Genomic DNA, 20,141 nt, shown 5'->3' on the forward strand with positions numbered 1-20,141 from the left:
AAAATAGATTTCCAACAAAACTGCATTATTATTTTTTTATTTACCGGGTTTTCTCTAATAAAGTGGCAAAAATTGTGGTCGTACGTAGACTTATGTCGACCACTGTACATATTTAGGATGATATACTTACTTAGTAAACTAGCAAGTAATATTGCAGCCAAGGCATAACGACTTATTATTTGTTCGAGATTTTTAAAAAATTCATGGGTCAAGCTTACAAATGTACTTACAATCAGTTAAGAAATAAGTAGTAAATTCACAACAAGAATATGTAGCTAAAAAAAAACACAAAAAATATTGCCTTGTGTGGGAATCGAACAGTCACATTATTTGCTTGTGTTTGATAGTCAAGCTGCTAACTCACTGCTCCATTTTCCAGTCAAACACACTAGATAGCTGTGCTAAATGCAAAAGTTCATTAACAACCTGTATAAAAATAAGTACTTATTCTAGTAAATAAAATAATGTGCTGGGTAACCACCACTCATTACAAAATAATGCATGAAATAACTAGTTGTCATTACAAAAATTCACAAAATTTTTGCTTGGTATATACGAATTATTATAAAAATAATAATGCATCCACAACAAAGGTGAAGGGTATATAAGATTCGGTATATCCGAATATAGCACTCTTACTTGTTCTTTATAATTAAGTTGATTAATATCAAACGACTTTATTAAACGTTATTCAATTTTATATATAGCAAAATTTGGAAAGTTCTTGAACGATTCTGTTCCAAATTACTATCCAATAGGACTAACCTTGGTGCGAATTTCATTCCGATAATGATAATCGGTTTTAAAAATGTCTTCACTTCACATGAAATCCCCTATATGTATATGTATGTACTTCAAAAAAATAATACCCGTACACCCCCTAATATAAAGTATTTCTGCAAGGCAGTTACGAAAAAAAATATATTTTTTTTTGGCGTGCCTTTTTAATTTTTTTTTATATCTTTGTCATTTTCAGTCGGATCTTAATGTATGATATATCAATGTTTTTGCCTCGAGAAGACCAATTTTTTTTTCTCCTAGGTTAGCAAAAGTTTAATGATTTCTTGCAAAGCTTTAATTTTCTGGCATTACGGAGATACATTATGTTGGCAGGAACAGAGATCTGGTGGATAAATACTAGAACGGGATATATAATGACTCTTAGAGCCTTTTAAAGATTGTTCAATTGATATGATCTATTCACATTAGGTGTGTTCGCGTACTTTCCAGTAAAAAATATCCAGTAACTTTATTTTAGAGAGTAAAAATAAATTATTCTCAATCTGAAAAATTAATAAGTTGTATTTTATTATATGTAAATCAATTCAAAACGTTTGTTTTGTGTTATTTTACATCTTTTCTTTGCAAACTTGTAAATTGTATTAATTTTCAACTTTTTAGTTTTATTTATATTTGCAACCATATGTTTTAAACATATTTTTATGATGATATCAAGGCGAATTTATACAAGGTGGAGTCAGTCAAACAGATGATAATTTTTTTTTTCGCTTTTTGGTTCTAACAATTGTCAAAGCTTGTTTTTATACCCTAAAAGTTTGTCATTCCGTTTGTAATTTCTACATTTTTCATTTCCGACCCTATAAAGTATATATATTCTGGATCCTTATAGATAGCGGAGTCGATTAATTAATTAATCAATTTTCTGAAGACCCCTGATATCTTCGGGATCCAAATCTTCAATAATTCAGTCAGACATGTTTTCGAGAAGTTTGCTATTTAAAATCAGCAAAATCGGTCCACAAATGGCTGAGATATGAGGAAAAAACCAGGACAACCTCGATTTTTGTCCTATATCTGGATTACTAAGTCATTAATATAGACAATATGGATATCTAATGATAGATATTTCAAAGACCTTTACAACGACGTATATAAGTTGGACCTACAGTGGGTCAAAATCGGAAAAAATATGTTTTAATCCGAATTTTTTTTTCAACAAAAAAAATTTAAAAAACAAAAAAAAAATTTTAAAATTTAAAAATTTTCCAAATAATGAAAAAAACCGAAAAAAATGTTGTTCACTTAAAAATATTTAAATGTTTTATTTTGTGAAGGGTATATAAGATTCGGCACAGCCGAATATAGCTCTCTTACTTGTTAGATTTAAATATCTACAAATTCTAAGATTATTAACAAAATATTTATTTTTTACATAAATAAGTAAAGCCCTCACTATTCAATTATCTACACTATATTAAGTTTTAATACTTATGTATTTGTTTAATTTTTAATTTTTGTTTTTTGAAATTTGTTAAGACCAATTGTTGTTTTTGTAGAACTGTCACCACCTTGTATGAATTCGCCTAGGTTGATATTTTTTACTGGACAAAAAATGTCCAATAAAAAATATCATGTTCTCTATCTACGAACTGTCACTTTTAACACACTCTTACTTTCTCGTTACAAGTTTTTAAAAGTAAACGAACGGAATACGGCGATGATCTGATGTTCACTCATCATATAAAACACGAAATAGTTACTAAAACAGATAGACCAATTTATACTTAGATGTACAGATATCTAAAGGTCCATGAGCACGAAATTGAGCGACAGATTGAAGAGATAATAATTAAAAGTTCTTCCCCCTAAAACAGCACACTTCCGATAGTCCCCGAGTTGTACTGCTGTTCTTGCGACGGATATTTCATTGCGGGTTGGCTTTCTATCTTCTTTTTTAGCTGATATTATTTTAACAATGGAGTCACTTCTTTGCGCTACAGGCCAATCTTCTCTGGACTCTATATCCATTAGTCGAACATCGATGACACATTCCATTTCCTCGGCTTTTGTACAATTCTTGCATTCACACGAAATTAAATTTCTATTTATGAATATTTGCCCTAAAGTTGAATTTTATATGCGTGTTTTGGATGGACCTGGTCCCCTCGCTATCAACAATTTTCAAATTTGTTTTCATGTAGAATATTTAATGTAAAGTTATAGGTCCATTATGGATGGCAACCGAACTTCAGTTGTGTTGCCAGAGGGCAACCATAACTTTCTGGTTACCAATTTGGCAATAGAAATGATAGCTGCCAGTTCCCATCTGTAATACCATTTAGGCAACTGAAATTCGGTTGCCATCCATAAACGACCCGTAACTCATTGACTTCCAAACTTGTACTTATTTCGAGCGCAATTTTTTTGATCCCGCAGTCCCGGGAATTCCTGCCTAGAACAAATTATTCAATTTTAAGAATGTATGTAGACTTCGTTAAAAATCTAAAAAATGTCTTTGGTTATTTGGTTAAAAGTAATGGGATACAAATAAATCCAATAAAAATTTAATATAAACGGATAAACTTACTCGATTTCTAATTTTGGTTATATGTATACAAACCTTTCACCATTCGCAATGGCTTCAATATCTATCATATGTAGACTTCGTTAAAAATCTAAAAAATGTCTTTGGTTATTTAAATGTAATGGGATACAAATAAATCCAATAAAAATTTAATATAAACAGATAAACTTACTCGATTTCTAATTTTGGTTATATGTATACAAACCTTTCACCATTCGCAATGGCTTCAACATCTATTAGATTACCTTCATTAGTCCCGGTCCACACTGTGAAACATTTGCTGCAAAACATTTTTAAATTCTCTTTTGAAACTGCATTCGTGTCCACACAGTGAAGTTTTTGCTTTTCAGTTTTTGACATTTCTGTACAGTACGAATCCGAACGAATAAATGTGGATGACATACTCAACAAAAACTTCATGTACATGAAACAAAGTTCCCTTTTTCATTCCTCTTTCCCCTTTCATCAACAAACTCAAATGTTTTGCAGCAAATGTTTCACAGTGTGGACCGGGACTTAGATTCCAATTAATACTGTTAATTCGCAAAAATAAATATTTTATTTATTTTTTTGATTTTGAATTGGACAATTAAATAAAAATAATGTAAAGATGTTAATTATAACTTGAAGAAACGCCAAAATTCAATTTCAGGGAAGATGGTTTTATTCCAAAAAATTTTTACTCTGTGAAAAAGCTAAATACTAAAATAATTCCACTTTTGATCGGAATAGAATTAAGTGACAGACCTGAACATTCCCGAGTTTTTTGAATAATTTGAATAATGAACTTGTTATTGGTCTATTTGGGTTAAATCTTTTTTGTTGTATGAATCTTATGTATTTGTTTGGAGCTTTAAATATCTTTTAGAGAAAGTCAACTTCAAAACTAAAGAAAATAATTTCCCGAGAATTCTCGCACAATTTCCCGGGATTGAAAATTTTGCGGAATTGCCGTGAAAAACTCTAAGCCAAAGTCACAAAAACTGTATATAGTAAAAAAATAAACTATTTTTAACCAGTGTTTAAAAAACTAGTCTACAAGTAGCAGTAGCAACCAAAACACACAAGTAGTCTAGTTAAAAAATTAATACAAATTCGGAGTCAATCAATTACTACTACTACTGCTATCTTCACATTTTAGTAGCAGTAGTTATAGTAGTAGCAATTAATGACAAATCTAAAAGTAGCAGAGTAATTTGTTTTGTATTGCTACCTTAAAAAAGAAAAAGTTTTAAAGTAGCAGAGTCATTTGTTTTCTATTACTTCTTTGTGTAAGATGTTCGTATTGTAAACAAAAGTTCGGCGTTTTTGTTTGTATGCACATCGTTTTACTCACATATTGTTTCAAAACGATGACGTATTATTTATTTGAAATAAAAGCGAATTCTAAGAAAACAGATTTACTACTTTTTCCAAAATTTATTCTATCATTTAATACTTTTTTACATTGTTTAAAATAGTTAAATGTAAGAAAAATCATTTATAATTATGTAGAACATAAATATTTCCCATACAAATTATATGGCAACGTATGAAATAACTTGTTTATGTAGATGGTAACTTTATATACACAAAAACACGATCATTCTGTTAGCAACACGAACATGTGAGACGAATAAAAACGAATTATTCTTTTAAACCATTGGTAGGCAAAAAGAGGCATTTAATTTGTGTGCTCTTTTGCATAAAGAATAAAATATCCACAAAAACATCAAGAAACTGAATGAAATGTGTGTACTTTTACGCTCTTTTGTTCACATTCGGGTTGTTTGACGAAAATCATCGTAACCTGAACAATATGAACGCCTACCATGGTTTTAAACACGCAAACAACAAGAACAATACACAATGTTTATTTCTTGTATTTTTGGTATTTGGTATTTTGGCTGAAGATCTATTGCTATCTCAACTGCTACCTAACTGCTACTTCTTCTACTAGGTCAACTGCTACCTTATTGATACCTTACTGCTACTTCTAAATAATATAAATCAAAACTCTATGTAGAGTAGTAGCAATGATATGTATTTTAATGCTACTACTCCATTTACAATTCATGTTTTATTACTACTGCTCTGTTTAGAGTTTTATTTTTTGAAGGTAGCAGTAGTTTTGGATAAAACAAGAAAACGAAAATAGACAAAATGCTACTGCTACCGTTACTGAACATTTTTTGAAGCAGTAGTTTTAGCAAACACGGTTTTTAAGTGCAAATTTTTCATATTTTAAGAGCATATTTTTCGTTTTTAATTGCCCTGATAATAACTATGGACATTTTTTCGCAAGATTAAATTCAACTCTGTGGTGTTTTTTTTTATTTATTATTTATTTTTAAAAAATATTTAATGGAATTAATATTAATATTTTACATTATACATTGTACATACATAATTGTATACATATGTATACACACTCGTATGTATATAAAAAGAAATCAAAACTAATAAAGAAAATTATAAAGATTTTAAATTAATAATAAGTTTATACTATACACACATATATACATATGTAATTTATGTAATAAAATAAAATATTTTTGATATTACAATCTTAATTTTTATTTTAGTTTTAATTATATTTAATTAAGTATTATACAAAAGTAAAAAAAAACAATTTTCATATAATTCATAATAATCAGTGACTAATGACGGTGATTTAATATACAAAATTATTAAAACTAAACAGCTTCAATAATAATTGAAATTATTAATAAACATATTATTTATTTACTATAAATTAAAACAAATATTTACATACAAATACAAGATAAATACAAAAATATATTATGAATCTTCAACTTCTTCCGCATTTCTAGTATTTTGAGTAATTGTACTGTAAATTTATAAAATAAAATGAAGAACATAATTTTTAATAATTTAATACAAATACTTAAAATACAGAAATGCCCGAGATTATGAATTTCACTAATATTTATTTCAATATTTTATTAGTAATGTAAAGTACTGAATGATTTTTTCTTTAAAGGATTTTTATTGTTCTGCTTTCAAACTATTACTTATTTTGTTTTTTTTTTATTTTTACACTAACAAATGACTAATATTTATTTGAGGTGTTTGCAAAATTTATATTTTATTACAACAATTTACTTAAGTTAAATAAGAAAACAAGTAATAAAGCGAAAATTAATTAGATATATTTATATACTTATCTACAAATATTTTGTGAAAACATGGAAAGAATTTATGAAACAGAATTTAACGAAGTAAATTATATTTTCATCAAAACATAATAACGAAATAAATTGTTTCAGTTTAAGAATATGCATTATGAATTGACGGTGAATGAAATAACTTGTGTCACTTTCAAAATTAACGACGCAAATATAAATAAACATTTTGTTGCATGACACTTGTGAAAAACTAATTTGTGTGACTTGTTTCTGCACCAAACCTTAAATATATTGTACTTTATGGAAGAAAAATGTATTTCAAGAGACAGTCTTCGATTTGTTCGATTGTTAAAGCGGTTTATTTCGAGAATGATTGTTTAAATTAAGTACATAAGGAAATTGAAATGATCAATAAAAATCGACATGACTATAGAAGGCATATAGATAAGTTTATGTTTTGATATTCCATCTTATAGACCAACAGAGGGCGGAGTCACAAGTCCCCAAAGAGGATCATATGCAAAATTTGAAATATATGTATGTTTTACCTAAATGAGAATTATATTGATTCTTTGTATGACACGTACTAATGAATAAGTACTTATATATTAGTCATTATTAGACGATCAGTAATTGCAAGTTATTAACATTTTTTTGCTGTGAGATATAAAACATTTATTTAAAACTTATTTGCGAAAGGCAATGTCCATTATTATCATACTTATCATCCAAAAATTTATTTTATTTCAAAGTGTTTTGAGGTATCTCACATTTTTAATTAAATTTTATGGCAACAAATATTTACGACAATTATTTTAATATCTTATGAAGAAGAGTATTTGCTGTCCTTCCGTAAGTTGCAGAAAAATTAAATCACATAATTTTCTTTATTCTATTTTTATTTTTATATACGGAATGTTTAAATAAAACTTCTGAAAAAATGGACCAGCTCCTCCTTAACGGTTAAACATAGAAATAGTTTGTAAATTAAAGACCAGTAAGTTTGGTCCTTTGTTCTTATGAATGTGATAAATAATGTAAATATTAATTTTTCTAAATCGAAATTATCCTATATGTAGTATATGAATTGAAATTTATATTTGATCAATTATCATACTGCGCTCTTCATGTTAGCCGTTCGATTAATTTCAATGTTTTGGATCCTTATTATAATCGACGTATACTCGTACAACTTCTCCCGAATATTTACGCTGGGATGGCATGAAATAAAAGTCCGGCGTATCAGCACCACCATTCGACACTAGACGGGGATCTTCACGCGATCTATCACGATACTGACGTCGCTCATCGTTGGCCGGTTGTCTTTGAGCACTGCGATCGCGACGATCTTGTGTGTAATAGCCGGAAGGTTGCATATTTGATTGTTGTTGATGCTGTTGGCGTGGCAATGAATATGCACGATCAGCATACGAATTTCTGGAATAGCCTGCCGATGGCTGCTGCTGATTCTGTTGTGGTTCGCTACGGTCGTTCCGTTCACCCCGATCGTAACGATCATAATGGCTATTGCCATTGTTTCCGGAATTAGCCGTATTGCCGTTTCCATTGCGTTGTTGTGATCGGCCATTGGTACGATATTCTTGCATGTTGGTGGTAGCATTACCATTGCTACGCGTCGCTCCATTGCCACTACCACCATTTGCGGCATTGTCATAATACAATTGCGATTTGCTAGTGGGCGAATGAGACATTTGTAAAGTGGTCTGTTGACTATTCGTCGATGGACGTTGATTTCGTGACTTATCTTTGTTGTGTGTTGTTGAAGCTGTGCCTGAAGTCATAGTTTTTTCTTCCGTTTCGCCGTATGGATCAAACGCATAATTGGTATTCGATGAGTATTCTTTCCATGGTGAATTTTGAATAAGATTTTCCTGAAATTTTACAATTAACATGATTAGTTCAGTTTTTTGCACTATATAATCTTGCTAAAAAAAATCCTCAACCAGTCAGCATTTTTCGTACAAAATTTTATTTTAAAAGCAAATTATAATTTATTTTTTTTTTAAATAAATATTATAATACAATAATAATGATGCAAATTGTCCCAACGATAAGGGCAGATATATTTCTACATTGGACAATCAACACTTTTGTTTTCATTAGATATTTTTATTCGATTTTTTAACAGTCACACATTTACTTGTATTTATGCTATTTTCTTTAAATATTTTAGAATATAAAATGGTGAATATATAATATAATTGAATTAGACGTGGCAGTGAAGAGTTAGAAGACAATAGTTAATAGTAGTGAAGTTAATTACGAATATGGATGAAATGTTTTAAAATATGCAGGATTAGTCAAGTTAAACCAAGTAAAAGTTGAATGAGAAAGAGAGAGATAGAGCGAGAAATGTTGTTATGCATGTATGCTTGCTTTATGTCTGTCCTATTTTCAAAATTAAAGAAACGGCGGATCGGAATAATGTGACACTTGACGTAAATATGTGTCAATTTGTTGCCCCATCTTTTGGTTTGGTTTTTGTCAAGTATCATAATTGTTTTTGTTCACATCCTAATATTTCCAAGTTGTATATTGTACCCAGGATGTAAGTATATAGCGGTCATTAGACCTTTCCACCATTGGATTATATTTTACCAACATAGAATTCTGAAAAAACTTTTAAGACGAGTATGGGTGCAAACTCAATCTAGACTGATGCATCATGATGGTACAAAGACCGAAAATCACACTGGTTCGGGAATTTTCTCTAATGTTCTTCAAGTAACTAACCCAGACTTTGATACCAATATTTAGTGTCTGATAAATGTTTCTGTAATGGGTATAATCATATTCGTGAGCTGTACGTTAAAAATAATATTTTTATTGCAATTTTGTTTGTATTACTCTTTTAAATACATTGCATTTAATATTGATTTTATGTTTTCGAAATAAAAAGTGAAGAAATTATTTTCAAACACGTCTTTTTTTTATTGATATCAATTTGATACATTGCGACTAGTTTCGATTGAATATGATTAGTCGCAATCAGGTGGGTTAAATGATAAGAGACAGTTTTCCTTACGATTCTCTCAGATATATGTACTTAATGAAACTGCAAAGAACAAACCTTAAATTTAAAAATTTTCAAATTGGAGTTACATTGGTATGAGAAAACGGATTCTTAATTACACAAAATTGCTTATCTGAGTACTTATAAATCTAAAGTGTTTCTATTGTTAGTGAACCATTTAGAAAAGTTCTCCAAAATTACGATAAATATGGATGTATAATATAACAAAAACATGCTACAAATTGAATACGCTTTAAATATTTTTAATATTTGTTTATGCTCTCAATATATAACGATATATAAGGTTTTTAACATATTTAATTATACCCTTCACCTTCGTGTGAAGGATATACATATATAAGTTTGTCATTCCGTTTGTAATTTCCAAAATATAATTTTCCGAACCTATAAAGTATATATGTTCTGGATCCTTATGGATAACGGTGTCGATTAAGCCATGTATGTTGAAATCAATTTTCTGAATACCCCAGATATCTTCGGGATCCAAATCTTCAATAATTCTGTCAGACATGCTTTCGAGAAGTTTGCTATTTAAAATCAGCAAAATCGGTCTACAAATGGCTGAGATATAGGGAAAAAAAACCAGGACAACCTCGATTTTTGACCTATATCTGGATTACTAAGTCATTCATATAGACAATATGGATATCTAATGATAGATATTTCAAAGGCCTTTGCAACGACGTATATAAGACCATAGTAAGTTGGACCTCAAAATCGGAAAAAATATTTTTTAATCCGAATTTTTTTTTTAACAAAAAAATTTTTTTTTCCAAAAAATGAAAAAAACAACTGTGGAAAAAAAATCAATTTTGTTTACCTAAAAATATTTAAAATTTGTATTTTGAAGTATAATTTGGTGAAGGGTATATAAGATTCGGCACAGCCGAATATAGCTCTCTTACTTGTTTTCTTTTATGAAAGTCACTTTATTTCGCATACAAGTAAATTGGATTTAAGGATATCAAGATTGGCTACCGATTCGAAATGGTTAAACGTTAACGCTAATTTGGATTATTTCGGTTACGGTAACTTAGCGGTAACGGTATTTGCTGATATTTCGGTAATGTCATTTTAATGATAATGTTAATTTTATGTTGAATTATTAATATTTTTTTTTTTAATTGAAAATATGTTGACAAAGGTGGTATTTTATTATATTTAAAATAATGAAAATCAAAAACAAATTTACTTTGAAAGTCATAAGTCATAATGACTAGCGAGTTGTTCTTCAGCCCTATTTTAGGACTCATGTATACATTTATGTCTTTTAAATGTCTATGTATTTAATTAGTATTTATGTATTCTCTTATTTCTAATTGCAAATTGTTAATTCTCATCGGTGATCTTCTAAAATGACCTTGCAAATAAAACAATAGATGTACTAAATCACATAAAAACAATTATTAGCAACTTTTTTTAGTATAATAAAGGGAAAATAACAATTAAACAAAAATTAATAAAATAAAATACAAAAAATAGCATAAAACAAATGCTGACTGATTTGGAATGGAAAAATCATAATTAAACATAAGGACAGGATAAAAGTAATAAATGTGTATTAGAAAAATTAAGAGAATTTAAAGATAGAGAGAGAGAAAGAGAGTGTGAAAAAGGGATACAAACATTAAAGGGATATTAAAACATTAACTTAAAGATTAGTAAAGAAATGACAATAACAAATAACGGAAAAGTAGTCACAATACAAGATAATTAAATATAGTTTTAATTACCACAATTTTGTATTCGGGAATAATGATTTCTTTAAACACTCACACACATGAAATATTTTGTATGTGATGAACATTTTAAAAATGTATTTACTAGGTACTTCTTGTAAGGAAATTGTTATTTAAGGTTTTTTCAATTTTGATTTACAATTTTAATAAAAAAAAGTTTTTAAAATTAAAAACTTAAATGAATAAAAATTATTTTTTTTACAGTTAGTGATGATGATTCTTTTCTGATCTATTTTATTTATTTCATGGTGGTGGTGGGATTGATTTTTTTTTAATTTTCGGTTTAATTTATAAATCGCTAGAAGGTTGATAGTAGCGTTGATGTTGCCTTTGCTGATATATCCGCCATTCATCGGGTATTACATAAATAAGCTTTAAAATATTTATTGTTTAATATTTCATTTATAATTTGTTACATGTATGTAGGTATGTATAAAACACCAACATTTTCAATAATAAATAACATTTTAATTAAGACAATCTTAAATTTTAAGTTCACAGTAGCAGAGAACGATTAAAAATTAATTATTTTCTGTTTCAGTAAATTCGAACGATCATTTTCTTTATTAGTTATTTTATATTAAAAGCAATACAAAATTTGAATTTTTTTGATCGTTCGCATTTAGTGAAGCAAACAATAAGTTTCATATTACAAAATATAGTAGAATTAATTTAATAAAATTGTTTATTGAAATTGAGAATTACATACTTATTATCGGGACAAGTTTTTTTAATAATATGTTTGCTTGAAAAATAAGTTTTTGTGTATTTTACAAATATTTCTTTTTCTAAATCCTTAACACTGCTCAGTAGGGCCGATCGCATATATAAAAAATGTGTATATGGTGTTATAAGTTTTATGCACAGACGGCGTTACAGTGAGCATCTTCGATCCTTATAACTTTTGCAAATATGAACCGATGTTTACACTTTGCTAAGAAAGGTAAAGTAAAAATATACTTTCCACGATGTCGAAGGAAAAAAGTAGAACAATTTTGTATGAAAAACACTCAGTTTTTAAAAATCTTTCGAATGGTTTTTATACAAATTTGTTCGAATCATTTTTTCGACATCGTGAAACAGGCCTTTAGAATACAAAAGCAGATCGTCGTAACATCACTTTTTATAATTTTACAGGAGAAGCAAAAAACGACATAAAAATGTAAAATATTTGAGATATAAAAACAAATTATGGAATATGGGCTTAAAACACAACAACAAACCTATTTCACAAGAAAAAAAGATATTTTACGAAATATTTTTGAAGTTATGTAGGTTACGTTCTTTTGCATTTGTGTTTTCTGAAACAAAAGGACGTATCATCATATTTTTTGTAACAAAAACATGAAATATTGGAATATTGAATAAAAATTCGGGATATTTTTAAATTTTAGATTTTATTTTCAAAAAATTTTTACAATATGATCTTATTAAAAGTATGGGCCATTGTTAGCTATGACCTTTTCTCATCATTCTGTCAACATACGGATTCTAAGCCAAAAGAACTGCTCATCTTTGGAGACCAAAACCGAGTCATGCCAATTACGGACACTCTATTCTAAGGTCAAGCGTAACCCAGAGAGTACATTCTGCATCGACCGAAAGAAATAGTAGTCGGACGAGGTATGGACTGGATCATAAAGCGGGTGAGGCTAAATTTTCCAACCATTACTTTCTAAATCACATATTATGATATGATGCCGACTCACATATTATGATGATAAGCTTCGAGATATTGTAAAGTATCCATTTTTCATCGCAAGTAATGATTCGGTACAAAAATGGTTTTCTTTTGTAGCTTTCTAGCATAATTTCGGACATGAAAAACTGCCTTTCAAGATCTCTAGGCTTCAATTCGTATGGTACCCAATTTCCCTGTTTTTGGATTAATCCTGCTGCTAGCAAAAGTTTTGAAACTCCCAATGACTTTGCAAGCTCTTGTTAAGTTTGACAACAATCTTCATGGAGTAATACCTCCAATTCTTGGTCTTCATGTTTTTTTGGAGGCCAGGGCGATCTTTGACTTCCATGTCAACAAGTCCCCACTTCCGAACCGCACAAAGCATCTCTCGCACGTTGTAACCGATGAAGCACATTAACCATAAGCTTCGGTAAGCAATCGGTGTGCTTAAGCGGCACTTTTATTCATATTAAATAAGTACAGCAAAACTTCCCGTATATGACGCTTTGTTGGCAAAAAATTCGACATTTTCGAAGCAAAAAAAAACTGTTATTTACACAATAATGTTCAATAACTAAGTGAGAATAAATTACAGATATGTACTCTTCAAAATGTCATATAAAATATTAAAAACAAAAACCGCGTTCAAATGTCTGTTTAATAATAAATTGTTCCCGACTCATTTGACTCATAAGCCAAAGCACGGAGTATATTAACCGTAGGGTCTCCAGATTTATTATAAGTTATATTTATTTATTTTATAATACTTTATCTTGTCGAATAGATGGTAAATGAAATCCACACTAATCAATTAGAAGAAAAATAAATGCCAAATATTTTGTTTTCATTTATCATACAAGTGTGATGATACGAACTTTTGATTTATGAAAATCATGCACATGCTGAAACGTAGTTTTGAATTATTATTAGTATTACATTTTTAGCTTTGACTTCTTTGGTTTCTGGCTTATTCCTGTCTTGATACAATGTGTATTCAAAACCGAGGTATCACATTGGCTCACTGTAGCCTCTATTTGCCTCCAAAAAACCTCCTATATTGACTTTCCCAGGTTTAAAAAATCTGACCAATAGTTTAGAAGTTACACATTTATTAAAATTTATTTTGCTATCGACCCACTAGACTTTTTTATGTAATTTCCATATCGAAAGCATATATTTCAAATAGTTATGTCAGCTCGTATTTATCAAATTGCTCACTAACTTGTTATGATGTAAATTTGAAAGCATAAAAGTTTCTTGATTTTTACATACATATCAATTATTTTAATATTTTTTTCCAAAAATAAAAATATCTGCTCTATAGTTTTTAAATAAGAATTAATTTATTATACATTTATCCTACTTTAAACAAAATTCGACGTAATGATCGCGGATCTCTTAAAAAATTTAATATTCAATAGTTAGTTTTCAGTTTTTCCTTTGAACAAAATATGCCGAAAATGTGCAAAATATTAAATTTTTGAAATAAAAATAATTCACTGTTTTATTGATCTCTTTAAAATACTATATTTTTTGAATATAGGCTCTCGAATATTTATACAATTCGCTACTACTGTGCAATATAAAATTTGTTTATCTGTAATCAATATGTAATTCTTCAACACCCTAAATACTCAGCAAATAAACAAAATAAAATTAAAAACGTACCTTATTTGTCTTATTCTTTTTGGAAGTCTTATAAATGGTACACGAGGCCTGAATTAAAGCTATAAAGACCAAAGCGGCAATTAGACCTAAAACAATGTACAAACGCACTTCTGATAATTCGAAAAATGATAATTTCGTTTCTTCGGAATTATCCACGGACTTATCTGAAAGATTCAAGTTTTGAATAAATTAATATGAAATAAAACTCAGTTTGCTGACAGAACTTACATTCCAGAGCTTGGAAATCTAAAAATTGTGGATCAACTGTAAGTGAGCCCACTTTACCGGATGCTATTTGATCCAATAAAGCCGTTTTAATGATATCTCCATTTTTCATGGCCGTCTCTTTGATGTCGGCTGGTATGGTGTTTGTGGCCAGAGCATGTCCCTTTTCATATTCATCCTTATCGAACATGGCTTGAAGATTGGCAATCATAGATGTAGCACCCTCTCTATAAACCAGAACGTATTAGTAGGAATTATAATGTTTTTTTGTTAATATTACTTTTCAAAACTCAAGATATCAGTCTTGTAATAACCGGGAATGTCATTGAGGACGCCATTGAAAGAATCTGATATAGTTGCAGCAAGATTTTTGAATTCAACTGTGCCTGGTTTGGGAGCTTCAAACGATTCGGCCAGATTCATAAGTTTAACACCTACAGCGTAGACTAAACGATTGGGAGCTGGTGTCGTTGGAGCATTCGAAATTTGTTCTAGTTCTATGGGAACAAAACCAAAAAAACAATATTTTTAACAATAGTGCTTTCTTAGTATTATTTATATAACAAAATTACCTTTTCCACAGGATTTAATGCAAACGCGAGTGGGCGAAACTACAGGAACTGATTCATGTTTGCGTATTTTCTTATTGACAGCGTTAAAAGCACCACCCAATACTGGGAAGAACAAGTACAAACAGTGATCTTCAGTAAATGATAAATCCTGGAAATGTTTTCAAAATATTATTAGACATTGTTTAAACACTATTCAATTATAAACTATTTTTCCTTTTAATGCAGACTTAATAATTCCAGTGAACAATTTCTATATATTCAACTCACCTGTTCATCGTTGCTGATGCGTTTTCTGGTAAATTCCAATGTGGTGACACCCTTTTCAATACGTCCCGTAGCATCAACAATATCTTGGCGATCGTCCAACTTTGGCGACGAGTAACCATTAATCCAAGTGTCCATTAAGAAGGGACGTCCATTACGATCTACCCAGCCAATAATTGAGTCAGTTTGAGACATTTTCTCATCGTTGCTGAAACCAATACCAGTCCATGTTTGGGTATTGGTGGTCTCAATATGCCAACGCATGTCATCACCGCGTCCGATAGTTTCCCATGATGCATAATACTGGCATGTTTGATTTTGAGGGGAACAATTTGAGGGATATTTCCAATGACCATAGCAGTCGTTGTCCAAAACATTACTGTCATCATCATTTTCGCTACTTTTCGTTTTTTCTTTTTCTAAAAATTGGAAAACATTTTTATAAAATGACTTAATTAATCTGATTGTTTTTTTAACGAAACCTACCGAAGAAATTAATTTGTGTAAATCCTCGTTGCATTTTATGACCGTGATATTTCAACTCGTCGGGTTGATAAAACTCTTTGACTGTGGCCATTTCAGTTTCAATGCCAGAGGCTGGTACATGAACATAATTGCCAGTTTCTTGACCTTTAGCCCAAATGACATGAGTCAAATCATCGTCCAAAGTGTGATCTGTTGGTTCGGTGGCAACAAGTTTCTTACGGAAGATTATTGTAGTCACACCATCTTTTTCAAAGCCAGTGGCAAGAGTTAAATCGCTTTTACCGCCATAAAATTCGTCATGACGTGGTGTCGATCTATCACGTGTATAGTAGTCACCAACTCGGCTTGCCATGCCTCGGGCCGAACCAATAACAATATCCGTACAATCCATGGGATTGAAATCATGAATGGGAGTGTAGGGATTTAATTTATATTTTTTAGAGTCTGCAAAATTATAAAGTTATTTTAAGAACCATTTAAATGGAATAGCGGCATATTAAGGTTCAATATCAGTAAAATATTGAGGATGCGTGATTTGAACCTTTTTGTGTTATATTAATGGAAAATAGTAATGGAAGAATGGGGGGATAATGTGTAAAGTTAGTAAGTGAATGATAGAGTTTGTATACCTGGCTCTGCAGTTTGAGGAGCAATAGTGTTCTTAGAAGATATTGGTTCTGGTTCCGATTTGGGTTCAGGTTCAGATTTTGGCTCTGGTTCTGAAGAAGGTTCGGGTTCAGATTTGGGTTCCGGTTCGGAAGAAGGTTCAGGTTCCGATTTGGGTTCTGGTTCAGAAGAGGGTTCCGGTTCAGATCGAGCTTCTGGCTCAGGTTCCGATTTTGGTTCTGGCTCGGATGTTGGTTCAGGTTCAGATTTCGGTTCCGGCTCCGAAGTAGGTTCTGGCTCAGATTTTGGTTCTGGCTCTGAGCTGGGTTCTGGTTCAGATTTTGGTTCTGGCTCTGAACTGGGTTCTGGTTCAGATTTTGGTTCTGGCTCTGAACTGGGTTCTGGTTCTGATTTTGGTTCAGGTTCTGAGCTTGGTTCTGGTTCGGATTTTGGCTCAGGTTCAGATACAGGTTCAGGCTCTGATTTTGGCTCAGGTTCTGCAATGGGTTCAGGATTTGACTGTGGCTCATGTTCAGAGTGAGATACCGATTCGGTTGTATCTGTTTAATATTAGTTGAAATAAATTGGAAATATATTGTAGAGTGTAGTTTGTACGGAAAATGTGTAGTGCATAAAATATCAGTTATTAGTTTTTAAATACTCGTATCTGTTCTGTAAAGAAACCTATACCAATATTAGAAAAAGAGTTTACATTATTACCTGATATGTCACGACGTCTGCGGCCAGTGGAAGCACTGACACGATACGAAACACTAGTAGCAACCGAAGTGACACCATCCATCGCTAAAAGATTTTCATTTTCAGCAACACGTTTTGATTTTGATGTGGGCTCAGGTTCAGATTTTGGTGCTGGTTCTGATGTAGGTTCAGGTTCTGATTTTGGTTCTGATGTTGGTTCGGGTTCAGATTTGGGCTCTGGTTCAGAAGAGGGTTCGGGTTCAGATTTTGGTTCAGGTTCTGAAGAGGGTTCTGGTTCAGATTTAGGTTCAGGCTCTGATGATGGTTCTGGTTCAGATTTTGGTTCAGGTTCCGAAGATGGTTCGGGTTCAGATTTTGGTTCTGGTTCTGAAGAAGGCTCTGGCTCAGCAGACGCAGATCCTTGCAAACTAGTTGTCAAATCTCCAATGTCTTTAATTAAGGGGAAATTCTTACATTCTTTGGTCAATGAACGTGGCCTCCAACCGAAACCAACCCATGTAGTACCGTTAACCTTTAACACAACTTCAATTTCCTTCTGTTCCTCTAACAAGCGCCAATGAATTTTATAATCGGGCGACAACTGTTTCATCGAATAGCCGCTCAGGTCAAAATCTGTATTCTTATATGGCGACCTCTTATTGCAACCTACACCAAACCAACCGTAATTGCAATAACATTGTTTACGCGGCAACGATGTGCCCTGTAAATCTATACATTTTCCCTGAATACCACAATCTTGATTGCTGGAACACTCATCTTTGTATTGGCACTGTGGTCCATAGAAATTCTTTTCACATTTACACCGCGAGGGAAAGTATTTACCTTTACCCGAACATGACTCTTTAAATTCCTTACGTTGTTTAATATCAACATCGGCGCACGACCAAAACCGATAGCTGCTAGACCATTCGTCGGCCTGGCGTAACAAACGTAAAGTACAGTTGTGGCAATCGAAGTCAATTGGCAATGTAACTTGATATGATTGGGCTCTAAAATAAATAAAGAAACAATATTAAACAAGATTATAAGATCGTTTAAAAATAACTCACGTTGCATCAGTTCTCACAAACTCTGAACCATTCACTTGAGGTGTTAAATCTACCAGAGGTCGATCGAGTGGATCTAATAGTTGTAAGCGAAAGCCACCCTAAAAGGAAAGAAAAACATTGTATAAGTTAATAATTCAACTGTGGTGATATTGTGGTACTAAGTAATACAAAAATTTTAAACTTCGCAACTTTTGATAAACTTTAAAAGAAACGTTCAATTTATGTTCGTTTTAAATGTAACATTAAAATTAATTGCTTCCAAAGTTGATTAATCATTTTAAATATATAAAATCTGTTAGAATTTCGCAATGATTTTAGTTATTTTTGACATATATACGGGTATTTCAAAATTTCTAAAGCAGAGTTATGAAATTCTGAAACATACCTATAACTTTCCAGCAGTTCTAGGAGACTGTCCCGAACTACACCATTTCCAATTGTATTTCAGAAATTTGGAATTGTATTTCAGAAAATTCCAATTGAATTTCAGAAATTTCCAATTGTATTTCAGAATTTTTAATTTATACTTAAAAAGTTTCTAATTGCATTTCAGAGTTTTCCAATTGTATTTCAGAAATTTCCATTTGTATTTCAGAAAATTCTAATAGCAATACCAATGGAAATTTCTGAAATACAATTGGAATCTTTTTAAGTATAAATTAAAAACTCTGAAATACAAATGGAAATTCTGAAATGCAATTGGAAAATTCTGAAATACAATTGGAAATTTCTGAAATATAAATGGAAAATTCTGAAATATAATTGGAATATTCTGAAATTCAATTATAAAATTCTGAAATATAATTGGAAATTTCTGAAATATAAATGGAAATTTCTGAAATTCAATTATAATTTTCTGAAATTCAATTGCAATTTTCTGAAATGCAATTAGAAATTTCTTAAATACAATTGGGAATGGTGTAGTGATTTTACCTATCATTTAGGGTGACAAATAGTTACATAACTAGATACGTAACTAGTTATTTTAACACGTTAATGTCCTAAGCAGGAGGTCAATTGACCCTTTTGGATTACAATCGGACTATATGTTAGCTGATCCAAAGAAATTAACGCATTGAATTCACATACCGGCTACATAAATAGTTATTTTAACATGTACTGGTGCTAATTTACCTCAAATCGTGAGTTTAAAAGACAGTCCAATAATAAATTCTAAAGTGCAGTACAAAATAAACGTTTAAAGTGACTACACTCTAGGTTACTTAGAGACACTAAAGAGACAAATGACTTCACGCTAGGTTATATGGAATGTCAGTATACTAAAACAAAAAAATAGAATTATATAAACACAATTTATATAAAACCATATTGTACGAATTACTCACAAAAAAGTGCATTACGAAACAAAGGTTTAAAGTGACTACACTCTAAATTACTTAGGGACAATTAAGTGACAATTGACTTTACGCTAGGTTACCTGGAATGTATAAAATTGACATCACTTTGTACTACAAAGACCACATACGTACCAAATGACCCAAACTGTATAAATTGGAGTCAGCCAAGTGATCAGTCATTAGTGACAATTACTGTCTATAAGGGATACATCGACTACTTGCTTAACTGCTAGGATACACATAACTAATGCATTCTTACGAAAAA

The 20,141-nt window shown here is 30.7% G+C and overlaps 1 protein-coding gene across 2 annotated transcripts in view; it reads right to left on the minus strand.

The window, feature by feature from the left end:
• Positions 1-6,220: 6,220 nt before the first annotated feature.
• The window catches only part of nahoda, an 81,274-nt gene continuing 67,353 nt past the window's right edge, over positions 6,221-20,141 (minus strand). Inside the window, exons 3-12 of one of the 2 annotated variants that reach the window (XM_065510711.1) lie at positions 18,519-18,616; positions 17,470-18,458; positions 16,773-17,309; positions 16,144-16,587; positions 15,661-16,076; positions 15,394-15,541; positions 15,102-15,318; positions 14,825-15,048; positions 14,597-14,760; positions 6,221-8,345 (exon numbers count right to left, since the gene is read on the minus strand). In XM_065510711.1, coding sequence (XP_065366783.1) covers positions 7,602-8,345; positions 14,597-14,760; positions 14,825-15,048; positions 15,102-15,318; positions 15,394-15,541; positions 15,661-16,076; positions 16,144-16,587; positions 16,773-17,309; positions 17,470-18,458; positions 18,519-18,616 — 3,981 coding nt within the window. In that variant the 3' untranslated portion in view covers positions 6,221-7,601. Of the gene's footprint in view, positions 8,346-11,507; positions 11,620-14,596; positions 14,761-14,824; positions 15,049-15,101; positions 15,319-15,393; positions 15,542-15,660; positions 16,077-16,143; positions 16,588-16,772; positions 17,310-17,469; positions 18,459-18,518; positions 18,617-20,141 lie in introns of those variants that run through there. The other variant, XM_065510712.1, reaches the window with a different exon arrangement.

The sequence above is a fragment of the Calliphora vicina genome, chromosome 5 (assembly GCF_958450345.1).
Source record: "Calliphora vicina chromosome 5, idCalVici1.1, whole genome shotgun sequence".
Classification (NCBI taxonomy): Eukaryota; Metazoa; Arthropoda; class Insecta; order Diptera; family Calliphoridae; genus Calliphora; species Calliphora vicina.